The sequence below is a fragment of the Oncorhynchus clarkii genome, chromosome 2 (genome assembly GCF_045791955.1).
Source record: "Oncorhynchus clarkii lewisi isolate Uvic-CL-2024 chromosome 2, UVic_Ocla_1.0, whole genome shotgun sequence".
Lineage (NCBI taxonomy): Eukaryota > Metazoa > Chordata > Actinopteri > Salmoniformes > Salmonidae > Oncorhynchus > Oncorhynchus clarkii.
This window is the reverse complement of record NC_092148.1, coordinates 7,491,233-7,505,145: the sequence shown is the minus strand read 5'-3', so window position 1 is coordinate 7,505,145 and position 13,913 is coordinate 7,491,233. Positions and strand designations below refer to the sequence as shown.

General features: G+C 45.3%; 1 protein-coding gene across 1 annotated transcript; it reads right to left on the bottom strand.

The window, feature by feature from the left end:
• Window positions 1–173: 173 nt before the first annotated feature.
• LOC139420214 (phosphatidylinositol 4-kinase beta-like) lies at window positions 174–13,582 on the bottom strand. The gene is made up of 13 exons (XM_071170063.1): window positions 13,479–13,582; window positions 10,493–11,211; window positions 10,017–10,385; window positions 5,199–5,426; window positions 4,885–5,112; window positions 4,680–4,789; window positions 4,454–4,558; window positions 4,203–4,326; window positions 3,938–4,051; window positions 3,191–3,342; window positions 2,645–2,777; window positions 2,015–2,135; window positions 174–1,790 (listed from the first exon to the last, which is right to left on the bottom strand). The coding sequence occupies exons 2-13, from the start codon at window positions 11,186–11,188 to the stop codon at window positions 1,609–1,611; spliced, it is 2,562 nt and encodes an 853-aa protein (XP_071026164.1). The 5' UTR covers window positions 11,189–11,211; window positions 13,479–13,582; the 3' UTR covers window positions 174–1,608.
• Window positions 13,583–13,913: the final 331 nt, after the last annotated feature.

The window sequence follows — 13,913 nt, the reverse complement described above, 5'->3', positions numbered from 1 at the left end:
TCAGTTTGTAAGTAATTTAAACATTTGCTAGCGGAAGTGTGGACAGGTAAGGGACTACCTCTGCAGTTGGCATTATGGTGTTTTTTAAAGCCTATCACCCAAGTACAATGGCGTAAAGTACTAGTTGTAGTAGATAGTAACGTATTGAAATATCCAGACAGGTAAAAATGTCATTTTCAACAACCTGACAGACAAATTAAATTTATTACAAAGAAAAATGTACAAGTTAAGGGAGGTCACGTGATCATAACAGCTGGTCCATTAAATAACAGTTTATAAAGAAATAAAAAGGTTTGACAAAAACACTAAAGGTAGTAGAAAAACTATTGGGAGAAATACATTTAATTAGGATTCTAGCTTGTAATTGGTTTGCCCTTACACATTCAGACATCTGGAACAGGGGTGAGAATCCAGATTCTATTGAGATGAATGTAGAGTGGTGGATGGACATAAATCATCTCTATCCTGCCCTAAAACACAGGAAATCAGCCATACAGTTCATAGACCCCATCTTTATCAACCTCCATCCAAAAGCATTCTGATTTAGAAATGTTGAAGTAACACTTTAATTCAACCATTTGTGAATTGACTATTTTCCTCAATGTTCAAAGCCTTTGCTGCTTTTGTGAAATACTGGGTTCTTCTGAGGTACTTCAGTCACATTGGTTCTTGTAGAACTGCTTTGCTCTCCTTTTGTCTACTCAGACCCTCCCCACAAGTACCAGTTTCTAGTGGCTCAATAGACAGCAGTAGGCTCTTCTTCTTCCTCCAAAATTATACCAGGTAGAAATACAAGTCTTCACAGTTGAGTCATGTCCCTTCATACAAAGTGATGCACAAAAGCTTACAGAAGAAATTAGGTTGATAGAAGATACATCGGTAGCGTGGCGCAACCTCATTCCAACCCACTATTGTCGGATCATATTTTGAGGGAACTATGTGCATCTAGCAAACAATGTCACTCCTCAACAACCAAGAACAGTCATGAGTATGGCAGTCCAAAGACAATGGAAACGGAGCTGGTTCCTAAGCATTTCACTAAGTGTTCATTCCATGACTGAGAAAGTGTAGAGAAAACCACTGTAATAGAGAGTTTGGAATGAAATGGTCAATATGGAGACTGAACACCATCACACACTGGGGTGAGACAGATTGACTTAAAGGGCTGGTGAGTGTCATGTATATCTGAGGCACAGGGAAACTGTACTATTACATACTGCAGAGACGGGGAGAAACAGAACACATTCCTATTGGAGAAAACAAAGCACATGGAAAGATATAAGGGGGTAAAACAGACAGAGAAACAGAGAGACATGAATAAAGATGCAGGAAAAGATGAAAACCACAGCTGAAACCTCTCAAATCCTGTGAGGAAAGACATCAGTCCAAGGTTGAGGTGGTGTTAGAAACACAACTATAAACTATGAATGTATTCTGTCTGTAGAGGTATGGGGACTTGTAGGGTGTGGGAGTGGAGTGGTCTCTGCCCGTGGTGCGGCCTCTCCAGTCCAGTCCATGTATGTCCACTGCACATTTAGAAACACACACACACTCATGTATCCTTTCCATACACACGTCCTGTACATACGCACACACACACACACACGTTCACATGATGCCGTTGGTGAGGTACTGGAAGCCGTCATAGAGCTTGGTGGTGATGGAGCGCATGGATCCGTCCACCATCTGCTCCACCAGGACCTGCAGCTGTTCCTCCGTCAGGCTCATGTGGAAACGCTCCTTCAAGGTCCGGATGGTGCTGGATCCGTGGAAGCAGGGCAGCTGGGAGCCTGGTAGGGAGAAGAGAGGGACACTGATGAAGTACACTGTAGTACAGTTTGTTACTCATAACGACCAAGTGTACTTCTCCATAAAGCACTTTCCTTAAAGTTAAAGCTACTTTACAGGACTAACTAAAGCTAACATGACTACAATACAGACTAGGACCAGAGAGACAGGCCATGACTGATACACAGTTGTGGGTTAGGACAAGGTAAGTATGAAGAGTAATTACCTTGCTGCATGATCTCCACTATCTGGATGACTTTGTCCATGTGTTTACGTGCTGCTATCAGGCCCTGCAGCATGAGCATCTTATAGTAATTAAACATGTCTCCATCCAGACCTCCCATCACCTAGAGAGAGACAGAGCATCTTATAGTAATTAAACATGTCTACATCCAGACCTCCCATCACCTAGAGAGAGACAGAGCATCTTATAGTAATTCAACATGTCTCCATCCAGACCTCCCATCACCTAGAGAGAGACAGAGCATCTTATAGTAATTAAACATGTCTCCATCCAGACCTCCCATCACCTAGAGAGAGACAGAGCATCTTATAGTAATTCAACATGTCTACATCCAGACCTCCCATCACCTAGAGAGAGAGAGACAGAGCATCTTATAGTAATTCAACATGTCTCCATCCAGACCTCCCATCACCTAGAGAGAGACAGAGCATCTTATAGTAATTAAACATGTCTCCATCACCTAGAGAGACAGTCACAAGAAAGTGTTGTATTAGTCAATTAGCTTTGTTGAAGATGGCAAAGTGTTTCAAACCTCTGCTTTACTCCTGGTTCAACAGAAATCAGCAAATCTGAATAAGAACGTTGCATTAGCGTTCCTGTCAATTAACTCACGTCTACAAACTCGTTGGTGAGTCTGAAAGCAGAGGTCTCGAAGCCCAGGTTGCGGGGCGAGCTGGACAGAATGAAGCCAAAGTCTATGTGGATGATGTGGCCCTCAGCGTCCAACAGGATGTTGCCATTGTGTCTGGAGAGATGACAGGGCAGAGAGAGATGACAGGGCGGAGAGAGATGACAGGGCGGAGAGAGATGACAGGGCGGAGAGAGATGACAGGGCGGAGAGAGATGACAGGGCGGAGAGAGATGACAGGGCGGAGAGAGATGACAAGGCGGAGAGAGATGAGAGAACAGAAATGGTCAGAAAGAAAGAGGGAAAATAAGAGAGTGAACAGAATGTAAGTAATGAGAGAGAGAGATGAGAACAAAATGTAAGTGATGAGAGAGATATGAGAACAAAATGTAAGTGATGAGAGAGAGATGAGAACAAAATGTAAGTGATGAGAGAGAGATGACAGGGAGGAGAGATGAGAACAAAATGTAAGTGATGAGAGAGAGAGAGGATATAGGAGTGAATGAGAGGAAGTAGTGGGTGTGTCTGACCTGTCTTTGACCTGCAGCAGGTAGCAGATGAGACAGTAGCCTGCACAGCTCTGGACAAAGTTGCGCTGGGCCGTGAGGAAGGCCTCGGTGGTGTGGGTACCGTGTTCCTGCAGGAAGTAGTCCAGCAGAGACATCTGGCTCTGTTTCTTCACCTGGCGGAGGGATATCAGAGAACTTTAACATGGAAGTCCCACTCCAGTCTCCCTTTCAGATCATGTAACACCTTTTCTACTTAACAAAAGGCCCATCTTAATAGGTGGTCCAGTCATGACACAACTAGGTGGTCCCATCAGACCAACTCATTGAAGTTTGTAGGACATATTTAATAATCATTTGGTGGGTGCATAATTGCCCTACTTCACACATGTACAAGTGTGTATTATATACATGTGTGAATTGAAAATGTCATTTTTTATTTATACATATCCCAACTCCCCCTGAGACACTCTCGGATAGTGGGGTTACGGTCAGGGCATTATCAACGGTGACCCAGGAGCAATTAGGGTTAAGTGCCTTGCTCATGGGCACATCGAGATTTTTCAGCTTGGGGATTCAAACTAGTGACCTTTCGGTTACTGGCCCAATGCTCTAACATCCTACCCACTAGACTACCTGCCGTGTGCCGCTAGAAGCCTAATATCTGGGAGAAAAGGTATTGATCTAGCTGGCTGAGGGGCAAAGGTAGTAACGTTAAATACTACTAATAGTAATGTTTGTTTTTGTTGGAGCCTTTCTGAGTCCACTCACCTGGTGGATGGACACTGCGTTGACTATGGGTTCAATCATGCCGCTGTCAGAGGAGATCACCAGGATCTTGTAGGGTTTGATCCAGATAGGCACGCGCTCCTGTTCCCAGATGATCTGGGAGAGGGAAGAGAGCGGTACATAATTAGTCCAGATAAAGTATATACAGGAGATTATACTGTCATGTAAATGCTGGGTGTGTATATGTGGAAAGAGAGGTTCATCCTTGCTGTGTTTGTGGAGCTAGAGAGTCTCCATTAAGAATGACCTGGAGCTGCTGCAGCACTTGAGAGGCCAGGAGCTCTTGCCGAAGGTCGTCGCCACACTTGACGATGACTGACAACAACCTCCAGGTAGGGATGTGTCCATATGGGGAGCCCTCCCTTATCCGCCTATTCAGAAGAACACAACAAGTACAGGCACATACAATTAGCAAAGCTCAAACCTTTCCTCTAGCCTTGAGGTTACCATCAAGGCATGCAACACCTCCACGGTCCACTGTGGGGATTGAGTACGCACTGAACCTTCTCCTGCCACGGCTCCTTGAGGGCCACTGCTGAAGGGTCCTCTGGGTCCCGTTTGAATGTGGTGGGTGTGTGAGCTAGCTGCTCTGAGAGACGCCGCCTGTGTAGTGGGGGAAACACACACATTCACCATCACTACTGAAGAAGCATCATATACATCACAGTTTGAAAGACTACATTATACCACCCAAGCTAGCTCTCTCCCAGCTATTCCTCTGTACCTGATGTCTCCAGCAGCGATGAAGATGGGCTCCTTGCTGTCCAGGCTGGTGATGCTGTCCACTGAGAACTGGGAGATGTTGTCACAGCTGTTGGTGTGGAACTCTGGGAGCTGGGATAACAGAGGAGGGGAAAGGGGGAGAGGGTGAGTACACAGCCCACACTCCTTCGCTACCTGATAAGGGTAGGTGGGCTCCTGACCCTTACCTCCACCTGCAGATCCCTGATGTCGTCCACAGACCAGGCTTCGTTATCCTCATCGTAGTTGTGAACCGTTGAGAAGCCCCCGGCTCGCTGATCTGCCGTGATGCCGCAGTCCGGAAGGTTCTCCACTGAGCGCGTGCTGCGGATCCTGGTCTCGGAGATCCGCACCGGAACGTTGGACGTCTCAAAGTCCTCACACTCCAGAACCTCCACATAGATGAGGTACGGCGCCTGACCAGGTAGAGGTGATTGTTTACATGTTTGTGTTGGTGCGTCGTCTCATTCTACACTGTGTGTGTGTGTGATCTCCCCCTCACCTTGTCTTTGGAGTTGAGCACCACAGCCTGTGTGTGAGGGACGCGCACCACGTGGTGGTCGAAGGCGGCGGTGGGCAGCCAGACGCGGGCGGGCAGCTTGTGGTTGAGCAGCGAAAGCTCCGAGATGAGCCGGGACGTCTTCTGCTCCTTAGTGGGCAGCGTGGCCAGCCGCTTCCCAATGCCCATCAGGGACTTGATGAACTCTCTCTGCGGTGCCAGACGCGCCGGCTACAGAGGAGGAGGAAATCAGATGTATGAACATAATGACCTTTGGAGTAATAGTGATTTGTAAGAATAGTTCAGTGTTGTGTTGGAACCAAATACTCTCTACAACAACACACCTTCTCGTGTTGACCCCCAGAGAACAGGGAGCACCACTCCCTTGTCAAATTACAACAGCAACTTAGATGTACAGCCATGAGCCGCTGCTCCATTTGTGTCAAGTTAGTTTGAAATGATTCAGAAGTCAAGGCCCATTATTGCAGCTGATTCAAGTGAGCAAATGTGTATAATCGCCTGTAGTCTCAAAATAGCCTTTTAAAAAGCCGAAACCCTTCAGCAACCAACATGACACAAATGTCAGAAGATAAGACTAGTTGAAACATGAAAGACCAGAACTTGAAACCATTGGCAAATCATTCATTTGAGGCTAAATTATTGCAGCAGTGGTTTAAAGAAGTCCAAGTTTACACAAAGCCCCAAAACATATACAGACATATTTTGTAAAAATAGAAAATTAAAGCAATAGAGTGGAGGTTTATAAGCATGTATCACAATCTGCACCCGTAACAACCATAGATACACAACTGAAATATGACCCCAAAAAACAATGACGAACAGATCCCACTGCTGCCACCAATGACCTGACCTGACCCCTGAAGGCTATTTATCTCTGGAGCCCAAAGTTACATATTGAGATACATGCTTACAACTCCTCACTTCGCATACAGAGAGTAGTCTACAACCCGGCTGCCAATGGAGACAGGCAGCCATCATCCCAGAATGCACCACAGAAGTCTGTGGTGATGGAGGCCGTTAACTTACTGTACCAGTCTTAGTCTAACAATTAAGACTTTCAGAGCTGGAGCTCAGATCCTGGGAAAGGTGAGAGGTTAAAGTACAAAGTAAGGAAAGGGGGGTGGAGGGAAAGAAAATTAAAAAAAAATCTTATTTTTTAAAATGTTTATACCAACAACAAGAATCATAATTAGGTAGTATCAGACTGTATGCCCCCAGTGAATGGGAAGAGGCTGATTTGTGTGCCTGTGTATTCCAGGGTCTTGTTGTGAGGAGTGACAACAAATCTGCAGCTCTACAATGATCCCGTTTATCTGGGTGAACTACTACTAACACTCTCACATGATACTAAAGGTCACAGAGCATGGGGAATAGAATAGAGGAAATAAGAGACATGAGAGCTATGTCTATAGAGCATGGGGAAGCAAGGACAAGGACAACATTAAGAGAGATGAGCAGAGAAAAGCTTCCTTTATGAAAGTCTAGTGACATCCAGTGTTTATGAATGGTTACTCACAACAGACTGTCTCACTACACATTAATCAGGGGGAGGAGGAATGATGGTGGGAAGAGTCCAAACTAGATCCAGACCTTCAGAAAGTATTCACCCCCCTGACTTTTTACAGCATTTTTGTTGTATTACAGCCTGAATTTTTTATTATTTTGGGTCACTAGCCTACACACAATACCTCATAATGTCAAAGTGGAATTGTGTTTTTAGAAATGTGTACAAATTAATGAGAAATTAAGAGCTGAAATGACTTGAGTCAATAGGTCGAATATTCAATCCCTTTGTTATGGCAAGCCTAAATCAATTCAGGAGTACAAATGTGCTGAACAAGTCACATAATACGTTGCTCTGTGTGTAATGATAGTGTTTAACATGATTTCTGAATGACTACCTCATCTCTGTACCCCACACATACAATTATCTATAAGGTCACTCCGTCGAGCAGCGCATTCAAACACAGATTCAACCACAAAGACCAGGGAGGTTTTTCAATGCCTCGCAAAGGCACCCATTGGTAGATAGGTACAAAAAAAATGAAAAGCAGACATTGAATATTCCTTTGAGCATGGTGAAGTTATTAATTACACTTTGGATGGTGTACCAATACACCCAGTCACTACAAAGATACAGGCGTCCTTCCTAACTCAGTTGCCGGAAAGGAAGGAAACGGCTCAGTGATTTCCCCATGAGGCCAATGGTGATTTTAAAACAGTTAGAGTTTAATGGGTGTGATAGGAGAGAACTGAGGACGGATCAAAAACATAGTTACTCCACAATACTAACCTAAATAACAGACTGAAAAGAAGCCTGTACAGAATCAAAAAAAATATTCCAAAACATGCAACCTGTTTGCAGTAAGGCACTAAAGTAAAACTACAAAACATGTAGCAAAGAAATTAACTTGTCCTGAATACAAAGCATTAGGTTTGGGGCAAATTCTTGTAACACAACAAAATGTGGAAAAAGTCAAAGGGTGTGAATATTTTCTGAAGGTTCCACACAATCACTAGACACCTTGAACTCTCCTCCCAGTGTAACAGTGATGGTGCAACAGCAGTCTTTGTTCACACCATGTGTTTTACCAGCCTTTGCAGAAGGTCACGTGAGACTGAGACAGAATTTTCTGCTGCACGATGACATGAAGTTGGCACATCACATAACAGTATATTTAAATTCCCTTCCTGAATTGGCCTGGAATTGATTCTGACCTCGCGCCATAATGGGGCAGTATGTCTCTATAGTGGAGTCTCAATAAGAGAGTGGGGAGGTTGTGTTTTGGGTACCTCTATAACAACAATGATAAGGAAGTTGTGTCAATGACTCATCGATGACTAAAGGAACTAAACTGGTGTATCAGTGACTCGTGAAGAGACTTTGCAATTGAGATTTGATTTTCAATTGTGTATCCAACGACTAAACAACTAAAAGTGTTCAAATGTTTGATAATAGACCCGTTCATGCCTGAGAAGACTGCCTAATCCTAGATTATCACCCATATCAGGAGGGCACTTCCTTTTACATAATGACAGCTCTGCCGTTTCAGGGACAGTCCCTGAGCACCCTGTAGTGGTGATGACTGAGTACCTTTACATGCACACTAATAATTAGATAGTAAACTGATTATGGCAGTAGGCCAAGCACGGCAGGAGTCATGTAAACACGTTACTCTGCATATCTCAATCAGCGCACGGTCATAATCAAAGTAAGCACCAATTAAAACAGCTGGTTTTCTGAGCAATCTTTCAAATGACTAGGACATGCAAAGACCTTAATCAGAGCTGTAGCAGTGTTACTGAGCACGAGCAGCGCAAGCTTCCTCCTTTAGCGCCAGTGAAATTAGTTCAGAAAAATGAAAGTGTGCATCTTAGAAATAGTTCACATTCAAACTTTTATGTCCAAACTCAGACTCAAATATAATTCCAAACGTTTATTTTGACTGGTGATTATCAAAGTCCCATCAGGTAGCCTGATTTCAGATGTGTCCATGTAAACTGGATTATTAGGGGAATCCTTCTTCTTGCGAAGCATGTAAATGTTTAAATCCAACTACTATAATAATAATCTGATTATTTACAATAATTGTACTATTGTGTGCATGTAAACATTAGCTACCCATCTTCCTTCAACGATGACGACAAGAACTACCGGTCTTATCAGTGTAGCTAAATTAACCATTATGACAAATTCTTTACTCTGGTGTTTTTGTATCCAATAGCTACCAGGTTAATAGCCGAGTACTGATGATGTTGCCACATGGTCAGTCGCCATAGCGAACTAGTTTCTCCCAAGATATCACCAGACCTCAATAGAGAACTCTGGGCATGGTGTTTCTAGAAGCACTGTGACCCTATAGTAACACTGTCTCCATGTTTGTAAACCGAAGAGGGAGCTAAGAGAGAAAGGAGGAAGTGACCAGAGGGAAATCGTATTGGTCCAAGTGGGAACGGAACCCATAACCCTGGCCATGCTCTATCAACTGAGCTACATGGTCCCAAGTGGGAACGGAACCCATAACCCTGGCCATGCTCTACCAACTGAGCTACATGGTCCCAAGTGGGAACGGAACCCATAACCCTGGCCATGCTCTACCAACTGAGCTACATGGTCCCACGTGGGAACGGAACCCATAACCCTGGCCATGCTCTACCAACTGAGCTACATGGTCCCACGTGGGAACGGAACCCATAACCCTGGCCATGCTCTACCAACTGAGCTACATGGTCCCACGTGGGAACGGAACCCATAACCCTGGCCATGCTCTACCAACTGAGCTACATGGTCCCACGTGGGAACGGAACCCATAACCCTGGCCATGCTCTACCAACTGAGCTACATGGGACCACGTGGGAACGGAACCCATAACCCTGGCCATGCTCTACCAACTGAGCTACATGGGACCACGTGGAGTTACATAACCCATAACCCTGGCCATGCTCTATGCTCCAACTGAGCTCTGGGACCACGTGTGACATAACCATGACACCTTCTATACAGAGACAGAAGAGGAAGTATTATTCCCTGCTCTGTCTGGAATATGTGCATTCCACTGACCCCAAACCCCAATAGCATGTTATCTCTGGGACTATTTTTCAGACAACTGGTGATAACAGCTACAGATTAAGAGTGCTGGACTGTGAAGCTCTTTCTGTTCTTGTATAATGCCCCCCCATTGGACACCAAGCAGTTGCTTCCAAAGTTAGCTATCCCACTTTGAGAGACACCTGCCAAGATACAGAGAAACAAAGTGACTTAGTGGAAAACAAAAATGTGTATATACTCCCAGTGCACACCTCGTCCTGGTTGCTCTCCACCTTGGGGTTGCTCGCTGTCCTCTTCAGGTTGCTGCTCAGGCTGATGCTGACCGTGGCGTCCGACTTGGAGCGCTGATGCGTGCGCTTAGTAGGCGACAGACCGTGCTCTCCGCCCAAGCCGTGCCCGTGCAGGGATGGTGCAGCAGTCGGAAGTGGGCAGAAAGGGGCCAACGTCAGTGGCTGGCGGGCACGGACTGCAACTGGTTTGAGTTCGTCGGAGAAGATGAGTTTGCGTAGCTTGGTGCCGCGCGAGTGTCGCTGTGTGGAGATGTGCATGTCGGAGGAGTAGGCGCCCAGCAGCCAGGCGCACTGCAGCGAGAAGGAGATACTCTGACGGCAGCGGTGCACCTGTGGTGGAAAAATGATTTGATGTGAAAGGAGCTATAGAGAGGATACATTTCTAACTCTGATGAGTAGCTAGCCACAGAGGTAGTTCAGGGAGGTAACATACGCACCACGTAGGGCTTGATGGCGTCTCCCACGTCCTCGTCCATGTGGATGTACATGTTGAGCAGCTGCGGCAGGTAGAAGTCCACCTCCTCGTGGCGGAAGCTGAACAGACGGTTGCCGATGTAGGCCTGCACACCCGGCTCCTTGGAGTTGTGTAGATAGGAGATGGCCATTGACACGTCGAAGAGTTTGGACTCAAACAGCCGCAGCAGCCACGACTGCTTGGAGGGGTTGTGGCGCTGGCGCCGCCGCGCGCTTTTCACCGAGCCTGGAGGCAGTGCCTCAGAGTCCTCCTCCCCGGGGATTTTTGGGGGCTTGATAGGCTCTGTATGTACAGTCCCGTTGACCAGTGTTTGGTCTGTGCTATTGCCACCATCAGACCCAGGACCTGACCCCTCACTTTCGCCTTTGAGAAACTTCACCTTCTGCAGCACCTCCTGGCAGGCCATCTTGGCCACCTCGGGATCGATGACCAGGGTCAGCTCGCCCACGCCCTCTGAGATGACATCCAGGGGTGGGCTGGAGGCGGCTGGACCATCGCTGTGAGTGGGGCTGGGACTGGTGGTCTGCTGATAGTGGTAGGATCCAGAGGAAGGGGAGGAGGGCAGAGAGAGTGAGGGAGAGGAGGAGGCTGTGGAGGGGCTCTGCGGTTCTAATTCCTCTGGCTGTACAGCAGACAGACCCAGCTCCGTGTCACCCATCACGGCCGCTCACCACACTCCCACTGGGGCCAGACAGAGACAGAGACACAGAGACAGAGAGACAGAGACAGTAGGAAACAGAAAGAGGTTTCATCATTGTTTTGGCCCTCAACGTGTGACAGACCTAGGTTTGTGGAGGTCATGACATTTTGTCAGCAGGTTATTGTCATGCAATAGACTGCCGGTCTCACGGTAATTGACTGTTAATTAACAAACACGTTTAGCATATCCAGGCCTCCACGCATACAAGCCGCATAAAAGCCTTTGAAACAATTGGAAAGTTGAATTAATCTATTTAATATACACAATCACAATGAATCCATTATGTATTTTAGGCAGGTCTTAAGAAATATGATATGAAGAAAATGTATTTCAGAAGAACATGTTTTCTGGCTATGCGCCATGCCATTGGCTGTAGGCTTGTTAATTTAGTTTTAGTTTAAAAAAACACTATACTGTTTTGAGAAGTTTTTGATGTGATTTTTGACTGCATTTTCATCGATATTAGAGTGGTTGGAGGGACAATAGAGCCCTGAATACCAGGCCGTTAGCGACCTGATGGTCGTTAGCGAGTTGGGTACTATCAAAGCATGTCCAGAGTGCATAAGTGGAGATTACCGTGACATGGAATTCTACTGCGGTCATGAATCATGACTGTCGGAGTGGCGGTAATATGGTCACCTCAACAGCCCTAGACAGGCCGCAAGTCTGCAAAACACAGCCCATAGCTCCTTTGATTCTTCATATAGCATTTACATTGAACAGGAATCAGGTTTGGGCTAAGTGGAACAAAGTGCTCAGTGTGTAAAATGGATCTGACAATCTGTGTCCGTCTTCCCATCAGTCAACTAACATACTGTCTGTAAATGCAGGCCAATGATCTTTTCTATGAGTCACTGTCCAGCCATCTGTCCTTCTATGAACGTGTTCGCCTGACTGAGGTCACTGTCTTCCGGCAGGCCCTGCTATGTAACGCACATGGCCATACACACCTGCTAATTCTACTGAGCAGATTAGCACCACAGCAGCACTACCTAGTGCCATGCACTACAGGCCCAAAGCAGGGAGAGGGAGGGTTGTCTCTCTGAAACCTCTGTTATCCATCAGGTGTCAATCTTCAACGTGGTTAATAGCACCCCATCACAAGCCATCCATCGTAGAACACAGTGAATAAGGGATCTACCAGAAACTTCACGACTACAAAGATGAAACCAATACATTTTTCACATTGTTGAATCAACAATGTGGGCTAAGGGCCTCGATCTTTGAGAAGAATGGGTGCAGTATAACACTGGTCCTGCTGTATAGGACTTGTGTGGGTGGTGGAGCAAAGTACTTCCTCATTGGGCTAGTATCCATCAGTCTTTTTCTTTGATCAATATGCTGAAAAATTAAAACTCAGTTTTGGTGGGTGTTGAACAAAAGTGTCAGGTTTGTATACAGTGTTCAGCAGATGGAATATAAATTAACCCTTCGCTAGCTGGCTGCGGCAAGTTGTTGTTGAATTAGCCGTTTCAAGAAGCAGGGACAAGGCAAGGAATTACGCATAGCTAGCACTTATCCAATCGTCCAAACAGAATCATACAGGTGTCTAGCCAGCCAACACCGTCTAGGCAAGGGGTGTGTCATGGAGATAGGTATACAAACATTTGACACGTGTGGTTAACGTTATAAATATGCTGCAGTTGCAATTAACTTTGCTCGCAAATAACGTTGGCAAAACATTTACTAGAACGTTAACGTTAGATAGAGATGGCTAACTCGCCTCAGACGAGTAACGTTAGGTAGACAATCAAACACTAGCTATCTAACTGTCAGTAGTTAGTTAACAGTTCACTAGCCAGCTAGTTGTCGAGCTTGCTGACTAGCTCAGAGCGTAACGTTATTTGCTAGGTAGCTAACATTAGTAAACTATTTATTCTAGTTAAATTATCTATAATTTAGTAGCTATAGTTTAGTAGCTAGCTCCTTCTCATTCCTGGTCAGATTTAGCCATCTAACGTTAACTACATATCTTCCTTAAACGATAAGAAATACCGGTGTTATCATAGTAGCTAAATTAACCATTATGACAAATTCTTTACTCGGGTGTTTTTGTATCTAATTGCTAGCTACCAAGTGAATAGCCGACTAGCTGCTAACCTAAACCTGAGGGATTAACGTTAGCTAGCTCGCTTGCTAGCACATAAGTAGCTAACGTTACACCAGCTAACTTGCGTATCAAACTCCTCGTTTTCTTTAAGGCCACGCCACTCTGAGTGCTATAAACAATTAGAAACATAACTCCTACCTTAAAATTGTATTGGATGGTTAGCTATTTAAGTTTTTTTTATCTCCAATATCTCTGCTCCATTTAGAATGCGTTCAGTCCCTCAAAGTGCCGAGTTCTCTGAACAACTTATTGGAGAGGTGACAGACTAGGGCTGCCTGCTTAGTGCCTGTGTAAAATATATTTGTCCATTATGACAAACTACTCCACAATAAGTGTTGTTGTAAAACATAGAAAATTGCTGAATGAAGAACGTGTAAAATTTTAGCTACATCCAAAAGTGCGTAATATGGTAGAGTAGGGTGCACTATGATACCAGTGTATTACACATAGGCGACAGGAGGTTGGTGACACCTTAATTGGGGAGGACAGGCATATGGTAATGGCTGGAAAATAATAGGTGGAAAGAGATCAACATCAAACACATGGTTTCCATTCGCTCCATTCCAGGCATTA

Excerpts from the sequence above, each read along its gene's own strand:
- LOC139420214 (XM_071170063.1), bottom strand. The coding sequence starts at position 11,188 with ATGGGTGACACGGAGCTGGGTCTGTCTGCTGTACAGCCAGAGGAATTA. Across the intron at positions 2,778-3,190 it reads CTGCTGCAGGTCAAAGACAG|ACACAATGGCAACATCCTGT; the intron begins GTCAGACACACC and ends TCATCTCTCCAG. Across the intron at positions 2,136-2,644 it reads TCACCAACGAGTTTGTAGAC|GTGATGGGAGGTCTGGATGG; the intron begins GTGAGTTAATTG and ends GTCTCTCTCTAG.